General features: G+C 41.4%; 1 protein-coding gene across 15 annotated transcripts in view; it reads left to right on the forward strand.

Moving 5' to 3' along the window:
• RAP1GDS1 (Rap1 GTPase-GDP dissociation stimulator 1) overlaps nucleotides 1-7,186 on the forward strand; it is a 159,020-nt gene extending 151,834 nt beyond the window's left edge. For 9 of the 15 annotated variants that reach the window (XM_025423784.3, XM_025423826.3, XM_025423836.3 and 6 more), the window contains one exon: nucleotides 1,700-3,547. In XM_025423784.3, the coding sequence (XP_025279569.1) occupies nucleotides 1,700-1,827 (128 nt within the window). In that variant the 3' untranslated portion in view covers nucleotides 1,828-3,547. Of the gene's footprint in view, nucleotides 1-1,699; nucleotides 3,548-3,590; nucleotides 3,626-4,133; nucleotides 4,207-4,647; nucleotides 4,805-6,480; nucleotides 6,677-7,110 lie in introns of those variants that run through there. The other 6 variants (XR_003126911.3, XR_003126906.3, XR_003126905.3 and 3 more) reach the window with 6 other exon arrangements.
• The last annotated feature ends 11,326 nt before the right edge of the window (nucleotides 7,187-18,512 follow it).

Below are 18,512 nucleotides of genomic sequence, written 5' to 3' on the forward strand. Positions count from 1 at the left end.
AGGTTCTTTGGGGAATGCATATTCAAGTCCTTAGCCCATACTTTAATCAGGTTATTCTTTTGTTGAGTTGAAAAGGTTTATATTTTTGGGATATTAATCCCTTAATAGATATATGATTTGCATTTATTTCTCCCATTCTGTGGGTTGCCTTTTCAATCTATTGATAGTATCCTTTGGTACCCAGAAGTTTCTAATTTTTATGAAGTCCAATATCTCTCTTTCTCCTTTTGTTACCTGTGTTTTTGATACATATCCAAGATATCATTGCTAAATCCAATGTCATTAAGTTTTTCCTTTTAAGAGTCTTAGAGTTTTAGCTCTTAATTTTTGTATATAAGGGCTTATGGGGGATCCCTGGGTGGCGCAGCGGTTTAGCGCCTGCCTTTGGCCCAGGGCATGGTCCTGGAGACCTGGGATTGAATCCCACGTCGGGCTTCTGGTGCATGGAGCCTGCTTCTCCCTCTGCCTATGTCTCTGCCTCTCTCTCTCTCACTGTGTGCCTATCATAAATAAATAAAATTTTTTTAAAAAAATTTAAAAAAAGGGGGCTTATGGCTCTCCTGTTTCACCAGCACCATTTGCTGAAAAAAATGTCCTTTCCTTATTGAATGGTCTTGACATCTTTTTTTTTTTTTAAGATTTTATTTATTCATGAGAGACACAGAGAGAAAGGCAGAAACACAGGCGAAGGGAGAAGCAGGCATCCTGTGGGGAGCCCAATGTGGACTCCATCCTGGGGCCGGATCATGCCCTGAGCTGAATGAAGGCAGACGCTCACTGCTGAGCCACCCAGGTGTCCCATATGGTCTTGACATCTTTGTCAAAAATATTTTGACTGTATATATGGGGCTGTTTTATTTCTTGATCTATAGCTCTGTCTTTATTTCAGCACAACACTGTTTTGATTGTTAAGCTTTAGAGTAGATTTTGAAATTAGAAAGTTTGAGACCTCCAACTTTGTTCATTTTTGAGATTGTTTTGAATATTCAGACTCTTCAGCTTCCATCTGAGTTTTAGGATGCATTTTTCTGTTTCTACTCAAAACATTATGTCTAGTTTTAGACCTTACCAACTTACTAAATATATCAGTTTGAGGAATGCTGATTGCATTAAGCTTATTAGATGTCAGTTTTCTCATCTAACAGTCTCCAAGTCTTGAGAGTCTTTTATTTTCCTGTAATTGAGGTTAAAAAGAGCAAGAAAGCCAGAAGGAGGAAGATCAGAAATCTAAAAGGGAAAGCTATTGTCACAGAAATTTGTTGAAGGGATATGAAGTATAACCTTTTCATTTACCAGAAAATTAATTTGAAACTGATCTAAAATTTCTAAGATTTTTTTTGTAAGTCATTGGACTTCATATTTGAACTGATGATAGGGTCAAGGAGTATATAACTGAAACTTGAGATTATACAAAGACCTGTGTTTCATTATAACTCATGACTCTAATCAAACTTAGACTGTACAACTTGACATTTGTCTGTCTATAAATATGGCAAGTAAAGTTCCCTTGATACATCTCTAATGAAGACATTTCTAGGCTACTATAGAATTGTTCCTAGTTTTATAACTTGGTATCATCCAAGTAAACATTTTGGGTATATGTATTGTATAGTAAGATTTAGGTGTATGATAGATTGTATAGTAACATTAGAACAATTTAACAGATGCATTATCTGTTATCTTGGTTTTTGTCTTCCAGAATCTCTACACAAGGAAGTACAGGATTTGGCCTTTTTAGATGTTGTATCCAAACTTCGCAGTCATGAGAACAAAAGTGTTGCCCAACAGGCCTCTCTCACAGAGCAGAGACTTACTGTGGACAGCTGAGAACTGCCCCTCCCTGATACATGGCATCATCCCAGCTCTGATTTCCCCTTTGTCCTCCATCTTCTTCCATATCACTTGTGCATGCGTGTAATGTTCCAGTACCAATTGAAGAACTGCTGTAGGTACCTGCCCAATAAGATTTCTAAACCCATAGTTAGTGTAAACATGAATTTGTCAAAAACAAGTCTCCACCCATAACTGTTCTCTTGTATTCCTGTTGCTTGAGCTACATTAAGTAGAATGTGCATGTTGTAGTCCTATGATGATGTAAACTTGGTACTACATAATGACTTGCTCCTCACACTTGGTAAAACTACATAATAATGTACTGGTAAATTAGAAACAAACAAGAATGCAGCAGGATCTGTCTAGCTTTTAAAGATGGAATTGAATAGTAAAAATAGCTCCATTTTTTGGTGCTTGGGAAGCACAGTGACCAAAAAACTGTATGGCTGCTCATTCATTAGTCTTACCTACTAATGTCAAACCCATGGTACCTAGAGTTAAATAAAATCCAATGCTCTCACTCTTTACCCTATGGTTTCTCCTTCTTCCTAACTATGTAGACTCCTGAAATTGCCACAAACTTGGCAAGGCTTCCTTGTGGTTTTTTAATTTTTATTTAATTCGCTGTCATCCATAGCTTAACATTGAAAATATTTGTGTTTTTCAGCATGAAACTAAAGGGTTGAAGAATCTGTGTTACACTAAGTACATATTTTGGGGGGTTTTTTGGCCTATATTTTAGAATCTGATATATGTACATTTTGACATCAGCATTGTCCAACACTTGTCTTTAATGTTCACTTGGCATTTGTTTTCAACTGAGAAATTGAGTATAGTTCATTGGAAGGTGGGTTGTAGAGGTTTTGTTGTGGGTTTTTTTGTTTTTTTGTGGCAGTTTTTCATCAGAAGTTTCCTCTGTCCTAGTCCTTTTAAATCTTATATTAGAACTAGCAGGACATAGAAAAAAAAAGATTAAGAAAGAAGTTTGTCTATACTAAAGAAAGGAAGCAGGTTATAAAAGCCATAGTTGCCAGTCTAGTTCATTCTGCAGATGGCCTCATACCAGTAGCTGTTAGAGTTTCCCACCTCCACTTGCCACAGAGAATTGCACTAGATCTCACAACTATCAGAAAAAAGTGACAACGCCAAGACTCAAGAGATGAGAAGACCCTCTTGGCGAAATATAGTGTACTCTTCACTGCCACTACCACCACCAAATGGGTTTTTAGAACTTTGAAACACAATCTTTGTAAATTAACCAAAAGATCCCTGTGACATACCCTGTCTTGTCCCCATGCACAAGCTTGACAAATACTGGCTGAAAGGTATGATGGGCTCCATTATGGAAGGGCTGTAGGGCAGTAGAATGGGCTGCCCAGGGTGACAAGAGCTCTTTCCTCTCCAGTGGGAGATACTGCACATATCTATGGGGTGACTGAAGTTGGACTTTTGACTCTGAAACAGGTATAATTCAAGAAAATTAAAACCTCAGTGGAGGTAAAGAAACTGACTGATTATTCCCTTTGATGTCCAGGAAAGGGACTATTATTTTGAATGCTTATGCTACACTTACTGTAAGAATGGTATTGTTTACTATCTTCTTCTGGGCTGGATAGTGGACTATATTTTATTATAGGTTTTGAAAAACATCTGTAATGTTGAATAGGCTGTCCATATTATTAACTAAATAAATAAATAGTATATCAAACTGTAATGGCATCATTTGGTTTGTTTGTATATTTCACTTCTGTTTCCAGCTCCTAGAACAGTGATTGCTCATTGTTGATGCTCAGTAAGTATTTGTTGATGAATTCCCGATTTTATAAACTTCCAGATCCCCTAAAGTAATTCCAGATAGATTGGTAGAGAAATGACATTTAGATATTTGTCTGGCTTCAGAGAATCTTTTCAATAGGATCAGTCCTTATTGAAAAGCATCATATAGGGCAGCCCGGGTGGCTCAGCAGTTTAGCGCCACCTTCAGTCCAGGGCCTGATCCTGGGGTCCTGGAATCAAGTCCCACGTCAGGCTCCCTGCATGGAGCCTGCTTCTCTCTCTGCCTGTGTCTCTGCCTCTCTCTCTCTCTCTGTGTGTCTCTCATGAATAAATAAATCTTTAAAAAAAAGAAAAAGAAAAAAGAAAAGCATCATATAGAAAACAGAACAGAGGCATCCAAAAATTATAAATTTCAGAGAAACCATCATCTGGGCCAGCTACCAGCAATCAATTGATATGCTAGGAATTCCCATCTCCAACAAAACAAAGTGCATTTCTAATCACCTTTTTTTTTTTTTTTGCAGAGAGACCAGAAGGCTATGCCCTTATGACAGAGGCCCACCAAACTAGGTGATGTGCTGTTCTGCATTGCAGGAGGTGGGAGTCTACAAACAATACTAAATATCCGACTACTTGATCTGAGTTCTAGAGGCCACCTTTAAGTTAGTTTGCTACCCACTAAGAATGTATTCTGAGGGAGAGTGGGAGGAACCTCACAGCATAGCTTTAATTATCACTGTTTGTCAGGATTATAGCATAGCTGAAAAGCAAAAAGGCCAGGAATTGGGAGAAAGATGTCTGAGTGAAGTGCACTAAAATGCCTTCCCTCCCTTCTAAGAAGGAAGCCCATTCACTCCTTGGGATCTTGCTAACCACCCCACAGACTGTAATCTCATTGTGCTCAAAGCAAAATTAATCAATTAAATGCTGGCTCATAATCCAGTGTTTTCAACTTGATACAACATGGCTTGTGTATATTACCTGATAACCATAGAGATCTAGACAAAATTTTTTAGCTCTAAAGTGATTTTGTCTTAGATGGAACAAAATGCAGCTCTTAGATATAACCATTTGTGGGAAGTGTTCTGAGAAACCCTGCATGTGAAGATTTCAAAAAGAAATGCTCTTTGGTATCATTAGAAAGCTTATCATCTAATTCTGCTGAATATAAGGGATGAAGATGTCCATTACATAGGTAAGTATTCTCCCTTTGTATTCAGCTGTTAATAGAATCAGTAAGCTTGGGCAGCCCAGGTGGCTCAGCGGTTTAGCCCTGCCTTAAGCCCCGAGTGTGATCCTGGAGACCTGGGATCAAGTCCCACGTCCAGCTCCCTGCATGGAGCCTGCTTCTCCATCTGCCTAGGTCTCTGCCTCTCTCTTTGTGTGTCTCTCATGAATAAATAAATAAAATGTTAAATAAAAATAGAATCAGTAAGCTTAAAAGTCTTAATTCTAGGAAGCCATAATATTTGAATTATGCAAGTGTCTATTAAAGAGTACTTAATGATATTTGGGATGAATCCTCATAGCTGTAACCAGGAAAATTGAGGGTTATTTTTTTTTTCACAGATGTGCTTTCTTAATTTGCATACATACAATGCAAAATTATATGCCATGTAGCTTCATAGATAGATGTTTTATAGGTATATCTGACAAATGTGAGAACAATTTTAACTGTGATTAGTGAAAAGAATAAGGTCTTTAAATACTGTATGATCTGTAGTAACATCCTGGTTCTGTTTTGTACTGGCTGTGTGACCATGATAGAGTAACTTAAACTCTCTGGGCCTGTTTTCTCATCAATATGATGAGTTTAATAATCCCATTTCCCAGGTTTTTTGTGGTAACTGAGACTTCTAGAGGTTGAAGGTAAGATTGGATGGACCTGTGATACCTGTGACATCTTATGGCCTATCCTCTCTTCTCCCTGGAGGATTCTTAGCTAAAGGAATTCAAAGAACAGCCAAATGGGAGATATTGTTTATTATCTTGTCTAGTGTCTAATAGTTTGAGGAGCACCCAGTTATTCTCAATGCAGAATGCATAACCCTTCTTCCTCCCCCTGAAACTATAACTGCCAGGTCTACAAAGTAGGCCTTGGATGTAGGTCTCCACTACAGTACTTCCTCTCCCTGTTCAGACTTATCAAGTGTGAACAACAGTAGTTCAACAATCTTAGCTTTTATTAATATACTAAGTCAATATAAATAGATCTGTGATACTATGAGTTTTCCTCAACATAGAAACAAAACAGTCCATCTTACCATTTTCAATACTGCCCACCTTATCAGTGTGTGTGTGTGTATATATATATTTATATACATACCTGTTCATGTATGTCTTTTTCTTAAATATAAACGCTGTGTGTTTTACATGAAGGCTTTTGGTAGCTGTACTCTGAAACCTGATAGAATCCATTTGTGATGGCCTATTTATCATTATGCTTGACTAGACAAGCAGACCCTTTATGTTGGAGGTTTCCAAGGGTAAGCTGTTTCTTCTATATCATGAATGGTTGGCTACAATTTTTGAAGGAAAAAAGTGAGCCTTGCATGGAATTTATGTTCCTTTTCAAAATTTAACTAATTTATTTTCTTCTTAGTGGACTTTCTAAAAATTCATTATTTCCTTTTTCTCACTTTGTTTCTTCCTAGAAAACAAACCAAAACTTTTTACCAAAATTTTTTACTGTGGCCACAGACATTTTAATCTAACAACATTTCAAAACTAGATAGTATATACCTATTTGTAATACGAGATAAATAGAAACTTAATATTCCCATAATTCATTTATATACTGATGCCTATGGTTCTCCTGACATTTGTTCTCTCAATCCCTGACTTTTCTACTGATGTCACATTTATCTGAAGAGAGATGTAGAGCCCCCCACTTACTGAGCAAAATGGAGGATCAAGATGATGTTATGAGCAGTGTCCTACTCTCAACAAGCAGTTTCGCTGGTTTCTCTGGCCCCCAGCATTATCAGTGCAGCTTTCAAGGAGTAAAAATTGGAGCAAGCAAGGTGGCTAAAGCATGGAAATGGCTCAAAGATCTGTGGTTTTGCTGGTAAGGATGTGTGCAATTTCATTTTACTCTGTTTAGCCTAATAGAGTTAAAACCACATTCAGGTGGTGTATGGAGCTTAATTTTTAGTTCGTGTCGGTCACATATATAGAGAATTTTGTTTCAGGATTAGAGTTTCAGAAATTTAGCTACATTTGTTTATCTTCATCAAGGAAGTGTAAAAGCCTAATCCTGTCATAGTTTGAAACCTGTTAGTTTCGGGTTTGGGATTTTTTTTTTTTAAGGAAATAATTTTAAATCTTTATTAGGTTTCTGTTAAAATAAAAAAAAATTTTTTAAGCCTTAATAGAGACTTCTAAGTGTATGACCTTTAAATGTAATAGATCTTTTAAAAATATGTGTTATCTAGTTTTACATATAATTGAGAGACATTACTTACTATTGCAATAATTACTTTGTTATTTATTTATTCCCAGGAATCCTGAAGAATCTTGAAACTCTGCCTGTACCTTCAGATTACTGTCAAAAAATAAATTCCTCTGTGAATGCTCACTTTGAATTTTATAGCTATATCTAAAGTAGGCCTCCCTTTTACTAAAATAGTGTTTTTGCTCATTTTTAAAGGACTGCCATATAAATAGAGCCAAGTCTGTAGGGAAGCTGGCTTCGTCCCTGTCCTCACAGAGTCCATGCACTCAAATGAAAAACCCCTTCTCCTTTTTAGGACATTTCACAAGACTCTTCCAAGGTCAGCATCACCCCCAGCACCAAGACCAGAGAAAGCCAGCTTTTGACCTTGTCTTCTTTTCCAGTGGGACTATCCCACTTGAGATATTCCACTCAGCTTCTTGGTCCTCTGTCCCATCCCCATAGACACATCAGTTGAATACCTATAACTACACTGAATTTAAGGATGAGGGAAAGGTTAAATCATACTCTAAGATAATAAAAAGGCATATAGGTTGCAACCCAACACTAGAAGATAAAGAGCTGCCCTAATCTGGGTGGACAATGGGGAGGAAATATTACCCAGAGTACCTTTGATTTCAGATCCATCTCTGAAGGAATCCAAAATAGTCCCTAATTTCAGCTGGGGCCAACTATCCGTATACAATTCCTTCACCCCACCTTCCTTTTTTTAAGGTTCTAGAATGCAACCCACTCCCCCACCATGCCTTTTCTGCAATAATTTCCTTTTCCTTGCAGGTAAGGAAAGTAAGGGAGGAGGTGTTAATGACTCATTTTGCACTCTTAACCCACACCACTCAACCCCAGTGCCCAGAAGTTAGAGGAAGTGAGACAGCGGAGTGACCATCAAGCTTCATCATATCACATAGTACCAGTTAAATCCTGCTTCCTACCTCTTGACCTCTTGTTCTCCTATCAGGGTAACTGTGAGGTGCGGTGCCTTCCCCTGAACCATGAGAAGTGGGAGCAAGATGTGCAGTGACCTAAGAAAAGCATCCGAGGAAAAGATGTTACCTGTACATGAGTGTCTATAACTGGATCTGACAGTCCCTTACTCTATAAAATGCAGGCTTTGTCAAGCCTGTGACTAATGTCTAATGCAGAGTTACAGAATGAGCTTCTGGCACGCTCTCCCACAGCAATTGCCCTGTGTGTGTCCGTACTATGCGCAGTTGAAGTGCCCTGCCACATGGAGCCACCTTCTCTCCTTCCCACTTGCATAAGCGTTTGTTCACGTTACTAAGAAGTCTGTTTCACAAACCTCATTTTTAATAGTTGCATATTCTTCAATTATATAGGTGTACCATAATTTATTTAACCATTTTGCTATATTTGGGCACTTAAGACATATTCTAATTTTTGAAAAACAAACCAGATGCTAAGTCATGAGCATTTGCAGATGCTAGAGTAGTTCCTAAAAATTATGACTTGTCAGTCCCTCTACTTTCTACCTCTAATTCCCCTCACTTTCTTCTTCAGAGGTCCTTGTAGCCTCTTTGCCCCCTCCTGATTCCATTTGTCCTTCCATCACCTCCTGGACACCCTGTGCTCCTGCTAAGCCCTCCCTAACCTCCTAAGGGGACCCACTGCCCAGGAGAAGAGGGCCCACAAGAGTGGAGTGGCAGCACTTCCCTCCTGGGCATCCAGGCATGAAGTCAGTTACACCCACTTGGCATTGACCACCACTCCCTTACCAAATGTATCCGAGTGGACCTCCTAAAAAGAGGCGGCACAGGACACACCCTTGAGTACCCACTGGGGCTAGTGTTCAGCTAATTGAAGTCTAATTGCCTCTTAACACTGTCATCAACTGCTACCAGCACTTTTGCGCCTCTCACCAAGCCTGTGAACCACCACTCTGATTTGTTCCAAGCTGATAAACACTCTCCAGGCACCACTCACATGGAGAGGGAATAGAGGGGTGGAGAGCCTCTTCTGGTACAAGAATCCTCATTTAACACTCCTTGGGAATCTATAACCAGGCTACCCATTTCTTCCTATAGACCAGGGAGGGCAAACTGGGAGTCCTCATACATCTTTGTTTCGCATGGTATTTTGAAAAAAAAAAAATTTTTTTTAAAAAAAGGAGGGGAGGGAATAAGCTGCTGTAAACATTTAAAATTTGGATGATTTTGCACTAAAATCTAGTTCTGCCTTTTTTAATGGAGATCTGGTAACCAGAGACTCTCTATTCCAGGTGAGCAGCATGTGGCTCTGGCCCTCTTTGGATAGGGCATGCTTCTCGAGCCTACTAGAGTCCCCCCACCTGGTCCCCTTCCCCTGTTCCCCATAACTCCATAGCCCCTAGAAGTCTATATATCTGTGACCCTGTGGGGCCCTCATGTGCAGGTTGCTTCTGGAGCAGGAGAAAGGGGAATGGATTTTTAGGGAGAAAGAAGCAGGACTACAGGAAATGCCATGGCTCGTGGAGGTCCAAAAATCTGACCCAAGGGCATGTGCAGCTTGCACTGTTTTTATTTCCTCAAAGACTTGACATTCTGAGGGCTAGTGACAGCTGCAATCTAATTGACAAGTATTCGGTACTGGAAATACAGCTACAAGCCATGCCCAAGTCTGTACCCACTCCATCCTGCTAACAAGAGGGAACTGATGCTGACCTTTCTGTCCCCTCACAGGACTGGCAGCACACTGTGGTGACTACAGAAATTAAAGAAGCCCCTTCTTAGCTTGGTCAGAAATGCATCCCTTCTCCTGAGAACAAAAGTATACTACATCCCCTCATCCCACGGAGTCAAGGGCTTTTACACAATAGGGGGACACTGCTAACCCAAAAAAGAGAAATACCCTGCTCCTAAATGTTTCATTGGCATCATATACCAAAGGGGAGTATGTTCCCCATTGTGAGTAAGTGCAGAGTAAGTAAGCCCCAAAGGCTAAGTGATCCTCTGTGATTCAAATCACCAAGAATCACACAGACTGTAAGCTAAAATATGGCAATAGAGAGGAACTGTTGTCAAACCTTGTTTTCTCTAGGTTAATCAACCCAGCACCAAAAATATGCCAGAGCTCCCCACATCTCTGCAATATTGGAAGATGAATATAATATCAATAAGAGACCCAAACAAAATGTCTTCGGTTTCTGAGAAAATGAGGTAGAGCTTAGAAAAGAGAAAGAAATCAGTCACCACTTGGGACACAGACATGGTTCAAATGTTTACAAAGCCAGGATACATAGGAACAGTGGGCCTTGGCAAGGGTCAGATTGGTAGGACCAATAAAAAAAAAAAAGGCAAAAAGACAAAAAATTAAAAATTTAAGACATTTTGTCTTTTAAATCAATATTGTGATTTATTTGCCCAATATCTAGCTCCTCATTCCATTTTAGCAGAACTCCAGTTTTATTCAGGGGGCCATTGTGCCAAGTTCAAAATACTCCAATTTCCCAGCTTTCTAAGCCTCACCTTCTTTTCTTTCTTTTCCCTGCCTCAAATGTTGATAATGGACCCCACAAATATAGCAGCCCTCTTGCAATCATGAGGTACAAACATGAAGATGAAGGCCTCTACACCAAGAACAGTGGAGCAGAAAGTTGAAAAGAACATCAATCCTCAGTAGCATCAGTGAACTGGAGGAGCAGCGCTGTATTGAGGACTCACAGTAATACATGAGACACACACCTGCTGTTTAAACTCCTAGAGCAAGGTTTTCTCTTATTTGGAGCAGAATGAAATTTTGATTAGCAAGGCTAATCATTAAAGCATCAAAACCTCTGAGGACAGGTTGTTCTGCTCATAAGCCACAGCCACAGAACTCATTAAAATAAAGGATTAAAACAACTAGGGCTACCAGCTTTAATGCTCAAAGTTCAGAAAAAAACCCCAGCCTGATTTGCTGATATAGCAGCTTTCCTCACTACACAAGTTTACCGAATTCTTCCTATATACATCAGGTACCATGTTGGGATAGAATGAGAAGACAAAAAGAGAAATACCCTGCTCCTAAATGTGTCATTGACATCATATACCAAAGGGGAGTATGTTCCCTGGGGAAAGGATGAGAAACATTAATCTATCAAACAAGACTGCTAACTGCATAAACAGAGTTAACAGAGGTCTGTAGAGAGAGGCCACTGAGCATCCTGAGGCAGAGGATCCATATGAAAGGGTGGAGGCAAATATGGTGGGAAAAATAGAGAAGACCAGAATGGGGACGGGGGTTCTTAGACATTTTAGCTTTTTATGATGTCATAGAAAACCAAAAGCCTTTTTTTTTTTTTTAAGATTTTTTTTAGGGTGGGTGTGTGGTGAGAGAGAAGAGAAATTTAAGTAGACTCCATGCTGAGTGTGGAGCTGGTCACAAGGCTCAATCTCAGAACTCTGAGATCATAACTTGAGCCAAAACCAAGAGTCGGATGCTTAACCTACTGTGCCATCCAGGTTACCCCGAAAAGCAAAAGTTTTTAAAGGGAGTTTGGAATATTTGCTTTTTGTTCTAGAACCAGAATTATTATTAATAGGACACACACACACACACCAGCAGGAAAATTAGCCTATTTGGACAAGCAGGTGGCCATTTACTGCATCAATAACCCACGATCATCATTCAACCTTCATCCTTTTTTGAGGCCACTAAGTTCTGACCCAGGGATCAATTATCTCTTGCCAAGTAAACCACTGTACTTAGAGCAAGCGGACTCCCTGAGCTGTTCCACTCCAGATGTGGTCTAAGGTAAACATCTCCCAGAATGGTCAGAGAACTTTCTGCCACCCTAAACTACCTAGAATAGTTAGTCTGGACACATCTTCTGGTGATATCACCTGAATATCCTCACGCTTGCTCAGTCTTACTGGGCACAACCCCAGATACAACGATTGTCCACAGCATTGTCACCCTGATGGAAAGTCCAGACATTAGGAGACTCTTGCTGATGATTTGGAGCCTTTAGCTTCTAGAGAAGGCAAAGGGAGTGACTACACCCCTAATAAGCATATGGCCTTTCTCTTCAGCTTTCCATGTGTCCACATGTAGCTTACAGCCTTTCCATGTGAGGACTTATGACTTCTTCTTGTCTGGGGAAAGGGTGGTTTCTCTCCCCACCCTCTGGACACCTGAAGGATGACCATCTAGTCCAGCACAAATACTCTTACTATTTGAACCTATACTCATGAAGATCTCAATTTGATCTGGCAATCCCACAAGAGTCTTCCTCAGTTTAATGTTGATCCCCCACTCCCAGCAACAAAGCTATTTCAAAAAAAAGTTGGTTCCAAAATCCTTCAAACTTGGGAGAAACTCAGAATTCATTAGCAAAATAGTTTCTTCCAAGGCTTGATCCTCACCATATGTGCCTTTCCTATTCGATACTTAAATAGGATTGGAGGGTGGGGAGAGGAGGTGCCCTAGGAGGGCTGAACAAAGGCCTGAGCTCATCCAGAGTTATCTGGCACTTGTCAGGGTCAGTCTATCTTTGAAAAAAACCATCTTACAGGGGAGTGGAGACCTATTTTACAGAATGAAAGTCCATCCCGTAGGTGAGCATATACTCTCTACCCAGAAACAAAGTTATTCTCATCCTCTATTGACATGTTCAAAAAAGCAGCCTCATGAATGTCTAGGTCTTTGAGACATAGAAGTTAACAATGTAGGCCAAGTCCGTGGAAAAAAGACAAAGTTCAAGGGAGTTCGAGTGTTATGAGTACTTTAAAAGGGAGTATTGGGGAGTCTGTCTTGGAGCAGAGAGAGGGTCCTGAATTCTGACCGAACCTCCCTGAGAAAGCCAATTTTTAGGTGAGGTCTAGGGCATGCATAGAGCTTGGGGAAGAAGAGCGGTGTGACCCTTTTCATCCCATGGTGTAGGTACCACTATCTCCATCTTATAAGGGAAGGCACTGAAGGTGGGAGAGAAAGTAGTGTGTCCAAGGTTCCACCATGGGCGGTGACCAAGCTCTAAGTAGTACATACACAGTCTGTGACCTTCTTCCTTTACCACAAATGGGTTTCCTTTTTCTCATAAAAGCAACCTGAAGAGTTTTTACTGCGTGTAGATTGCACAATATTAAAAACAAGAAAATGGGTGCAAAATGGAGACACCAAACCAAGACAATTACAGTTTTGGCATCACCCAGAAATGGAATCTTAAACCAGTCAACCAGGAATTACCTAATCCCACGAGTGAGCTAATGTGCCTGACAGACTCCTGCCATCCTCTAAAGGAAAGTGACCTTCCCACAGCCAATCTGCATTTTGCTAATATAACTTCCTTGTTCCCACTCTTCTGCCACTAGAAGTCTTTCATTTTGTACAGCAACTCTGAGCTCCTTTCTATGTGCTAGAAAGACACTGCCCAGTTCTTCAACCTGAATCATTGAATAAAGTCAGTAAGATCTTTAAAACTCAGTTGACTTTTGTTTGTTTGTTTTTTTTAACAAAAGTATACTTTGGGCTTAGTGAGTGACCAGCCTCCTAGTCACAGAGACGGAGTCATTAAGGCATATATCCCAATGCCCAGTTTGACTCCAGTTCTTTCCATGACAAAGTCCATAAAGGAATCAACATCTCATGAAGGCTTTCCTTAGCATCCAAGTGAATGAGTAAGACCTGACTCTTTCGTATCTGTTATATATTTTTTTAAGATTTTATTTACTATTTATGAGAGACACAGAGAGAGAGAGGCAGAGACACAAGCAGAGGGAGAAGCAGGCTCTATGCAGGGAGCCCAACGTGGGACTCGATCCTGGGTCTCCAGGATCAGGCCCTGGCTGAAGGCAGTGGTAAACCGCTGAGCCACCTGGGCTGCCATTTCATATCTGTTTTAGTACTCTCTCTCCCCTTGCTCATCCTAAAATTGAGTAGAATACTTAAAATACATGTGGCTCAAAAGACACGTGTTGAGAGCCAGCATTAGCAATTGTTCGAGGAAGCAGAGTAACAAAAGCAATAGTAGAAATTAAATTAGGACTTGAAGCCAGAGTCCTGAGATGGTATTTCCTAAAAGTATGACATACCCTCGAGAGCCATTTTCTCATTCATGTTCTCACACTGAGCAGATGGTGGAGGAGGACCGCACTGCTCTGAACTTCTGATGTCTCGGTGGCGAATACCTCCATCACAACAGATTTGGGCAGTGAGGTAACTGGTGTTCTAATATTTTATTAGGTTAACATAAATGCTAATTTGGAACAGATAAAAAGCATAATTTTCCTCTTTTGATTTTTAGGTGCAAATCCTGACAAAATTAACAATTTTTATTTTAAAATTTAAATGTCAATGATAAGGTATTGACTTTGTGCAGCTTTAAATAAGGCTTAACTGTAGGTAACACAGTTACCTGTGTAGGTATGATACCTACAAAGGATGATACCATCCTTCCACTATTAGGGGTCTATCAATCTGCTAAATATAAGAATTAAGAAAGGTGACTGCAGGGGCGCCTTGGTGGCTCAGTGGTTGACTGTCTACCTTCAGCTCAGGTTGTGAACCTGAGGTCCTGGGATTGAGCCCCACATCAGGCTCCCTGCTCAGCCACGAGCCTGCTTCTCCCTCTGCCTTATCTCTGCCTTTCTCTGTGTGTCTCTCATGAATAAATAAAATCTTAAAAAAATAAAAAGGACAGAAAGTTGACTGCAACTTTATTTAGTTGGGAAGAGCCTAACTTTCCAATAGTGATGGTTGGTTGCTTAGTTTATCTACACCAGCATTTCTCAAACTTTTTGGCCTCAGGATCCTTTTACACTTAAGAATGGTTGAGGCCCCAAATAACTGTGGCTTGTATGGGTTATTTCTACGAATATTTACTATACTAAAAATTAAAAGGGAGAAATGTTTAAAGAACAAAAATCCTAAGTATACACTCCATTAGTTGTCAGAGTGCGGGCATCATCACCTCTTGCAGTCTCTGAAAATCTCCACTGTGCACTCTGGAAGGGTATTAAAGAGGAAATGTCAGAGTGTAATTATGAAATAGTGTTGACATAATGGACTCTTTGAGAGGGTCTTGGGAACCCCCCAAAACTGCCTGAACTTGTGCCTTCATATTGCCCTGATCTAAACAATAGAATACTTATCTGACCCATAAAAATGTTTATTGCATAAGATTAACCGATCATTAACATGTTCTATTTTGAAGAAAGCAGACTATAAAACAGTATAAACAACATTAAACCATTTAAAACAAAAAAGTCATGGAAAGACATACACTAATTTGTGGGTCTATACCAGTTAGACCTTTAGATGTTAAAAATATAAAATATATACAAAAATAAAAATTATACTTTTCTGTTTTCCTGTGTTTCCTGCATTGAGCAGATTTTCCTCTTGTAATCAGTATAAGATACATTTGGCAAATAGACACATACTGCCTATTTACTGTCACCCTGCGCTTTCCTTCCCAGACCTGAAAATTTCAGCTTAGTAGCTTTAGGAAAGATGTCACCTAGAAATGTCAATGATAAGGCATAAATTTTGCACTGCTGTAAATAAGGCCTACCGACGGATTGTCTTTGCCTCTCAAAGTGTGGTTTACAGATGACAGTAGTGTCATCTGGGGCCTGCTGGAACCAGGAACTCCACCCCCACTCAAGAGGCCTGCTAAATCAGACCCAGGTGATTTAAGGGGACCCAGGTGATTCGTGTAACATGAAAATATGAGAAACCCTGACAGTACAGTAGGCATGAACTGGGAGCTTAGAAATGCATGATGGTGTTTTGGGCTTGTTTTTGTTTCGAGTTGATGGCGTCTGATGTTCCCAGGTGATTCTAATATTGCATCTATTGCTGAGAACCTATTGCTTTCAGGCAGGGGTCTGGCTTCAACCTGAAAGAAACAAGACTGTCCACGTGCTTCGATGTCACGTCTCCACCCCCCCACCCCCACCGCTGCTGCTGCAACAACCTGCTGCTGATGCTCACCCTGCCAGCTCCCAGGTCATAAAATTTCACAGGGACGGTGGAACTGGACAGAGGAAACAATTGGTTTCCAAAACAAGGAGAAAATAAGGCATTTGCTGCTGCCCTACAGAGATCTAAGGCCATTTGATCTGTAAAGTTTCAGTGACTTCATGGGAGGGCACAGGTGTTGTGGCTATTATTTTATTTGCTCTCCACAAACTACTTTGACAATTTTGGCAAATTTTTGGACTGATTTTTAAAGTATTCTCCTCAAAAGCCAGGTTTTCTGTGCCTGCAGACACTGTCCTGCTTTATCAAAAATCCTATTCTTCATTCAGACGCCTCTTCATTCCAGAAGGATGGTGGCTACTGATCACTTCAGTTGCCAACCCCCCACCCCCACCTCCTCATTCAGCAAGTATAAGGCCCTGACACATGCCAGGGCCGGGGCCACAGTTCTTAGACTCTGTGTGCTTGACTTCCCCACTCCTGGGGCTTCCACACCTGCCCAGCAGCACTCAGCTTCTGGCTTCCTCGGCTGGCTGGGGGCCCCCAGTCAAGGGGGTCTTCCTCCATGACGCCTTCTTCCACTGCCCTGTGTTCCTTCTTCCCATCTGGGCCAGCACCACTGTGGAAGATAGCCATTTAGCTTGGGATGAAGTCTAGATCTTCCATGTGTTAGGGGTTTTTCCCCCCTTCAGTTTACATTTCCTCCACACCCTATGCAGAGTGCTCAGTGCACAGTGCCTGGAACATAGGACACTTGGGTAGACCCGCCTGTGACTGCGAGAGCGAGGACCCATTCGCTCCAGTCCCATCTTCTAGCCGCGTGTCCCTGAGCCAGTGGGCTCATTGGTTACAAAGCAACAAGACTTGAAGAAAGCACACATCATGGAAATACAGCTATTTTATTTATAAGGCTTTAATTGCCCTAACAAGTTATATTTAAGATCATTTACTTAAATACAGACTGCAGGACCACCATCCTTAACCGTAATGTAATCGAGCACTCCCTAGGTTTATGTCCCCATGAAACATGTTGAGACTATTTTTGAGCCCAGAGAGAGCACCCCAGGCCCTGTTCAGATGCGTCCATTTAAATAATAATGGGGGGATCCCTGGGTGGTGCAGCGGTTTGGCGCCTGCCTTTGGCCCAGGGCGTGATCCTGGAGACCCGGGATCGAATCCCACGTCGGGCTTCCGATGCATGGAGCCTGCTTCTCTCTCTGCCTGTGTCTCTGCCTCTCTCTTTCTGTGACTATCATGAATAAATAAAATCTTAAAAAAAAAAATAAATAATAATGGGGAGGCCTCTGGCCCGAGCACCTACCCGCTGATCTTTCTACCGGTGAAAAGCAGCATAGGGACCTCAGAGCAGTCCTACCACTGCTACCCTGAAAACCAGCACTAGACAATCAAACTGTATTTGTTCGCTAGGGCTGTAGTGACAAAGTACCCCCAAATCGGTGGCTTAAGCCACAGAAATGGTCTCACATCTGGAGTGTGAAAGTCCAATGGCATTGGCAGGATTGGTTGCTTCTGGAGGCTCTGAGGGAAAATCCATGCCATGCGTCCCTCCAAGCTGCTGGTGGCTTTCTGGCAGTCTCCGGCATTCCATGTCCACAGAACAATCTGCCTCAGCGTGTATCCACGTCCAAATTCCCCCTTTTGATAAGACCCATCCTACTCTAGCATGACCTCATCTGACCAATTGCTCCTGCCACAACGCTATGTCCACATAAGGTCACCTTCTGCTGTTTTGGAGTTAGGACTTCTGTATATGAATTTTTGAAAGGCAGTTTCAACCCCTGACAGACTCCTAAAACACGAGGTATGGGTGGTGATCCAGACCACCCCCACACCCTACCAATCTTCTTTAAAATCAAACTTGCGGATTCTCAGATCAAAGCAAACCCCAGGTGATCCACATGGGGGCTTGCAGAGGAATACACAAGAGATGTCATATTCATTGCCTCAGGAGAGCTGCCTGCCTGGCAGACGAGCAGTTTTAGACAGCCACCACCTCTTCTATAACCGTGTCTGAGTCGTGGCGGCAAGGCAGGGCCCACCTACCACCTGCAGGCCCCCTGCCGTGGGGCGCTCTAAAGTTAAAGTCCCAGAAGCAAGGTCAGGACATAGATGGCGAAGGGAGCCAAACACCCTGCGCTCTCACTTTCCAAAACAAGCTCTGTCATTTTCAGGAGTATGTAAAGGGAATGAAAGACCTACCCCGCCGAGGCACACCAAATAGAGCCGCATAACCCTCAAGTTTCTTCTAAAGCACAAGTTCCTCGGCAGAGTCCTCTCATTCCTGCAGTTAGGATTCCAACTCCAGGCAGTTGTTTTACGTGGTCACCACTAGGGGGCAGGCCATTAAAACGTACCTGTCGAACCATTTGTTCTGCAAAAGTTCATACACAAAGGTAAGCTCCGGATTTAAAAGGTGGCTCTCTTCCACCTACAGTGCCCAAGTCCACATTTGATGAGGAGCGACAACATGGGACGCACTATCTTGTTTGCATGATGCTTCCTTCTTGGAGTCTATTTTACACGGTGTGAGACC

This window comes from Canis lupus, chromosome 32 (genome assembly GCF_003254725.2).
Source record: "Canis lupus dingo isolate Sandy chromosome 32, ASM325472v2, whole genome shotgun sequence".
Lineage (NCBI taxonomy): Eukaryota > Metazoa > Chordata > Mammalia > Carnivora > Canidae > Canis > Canis lupus.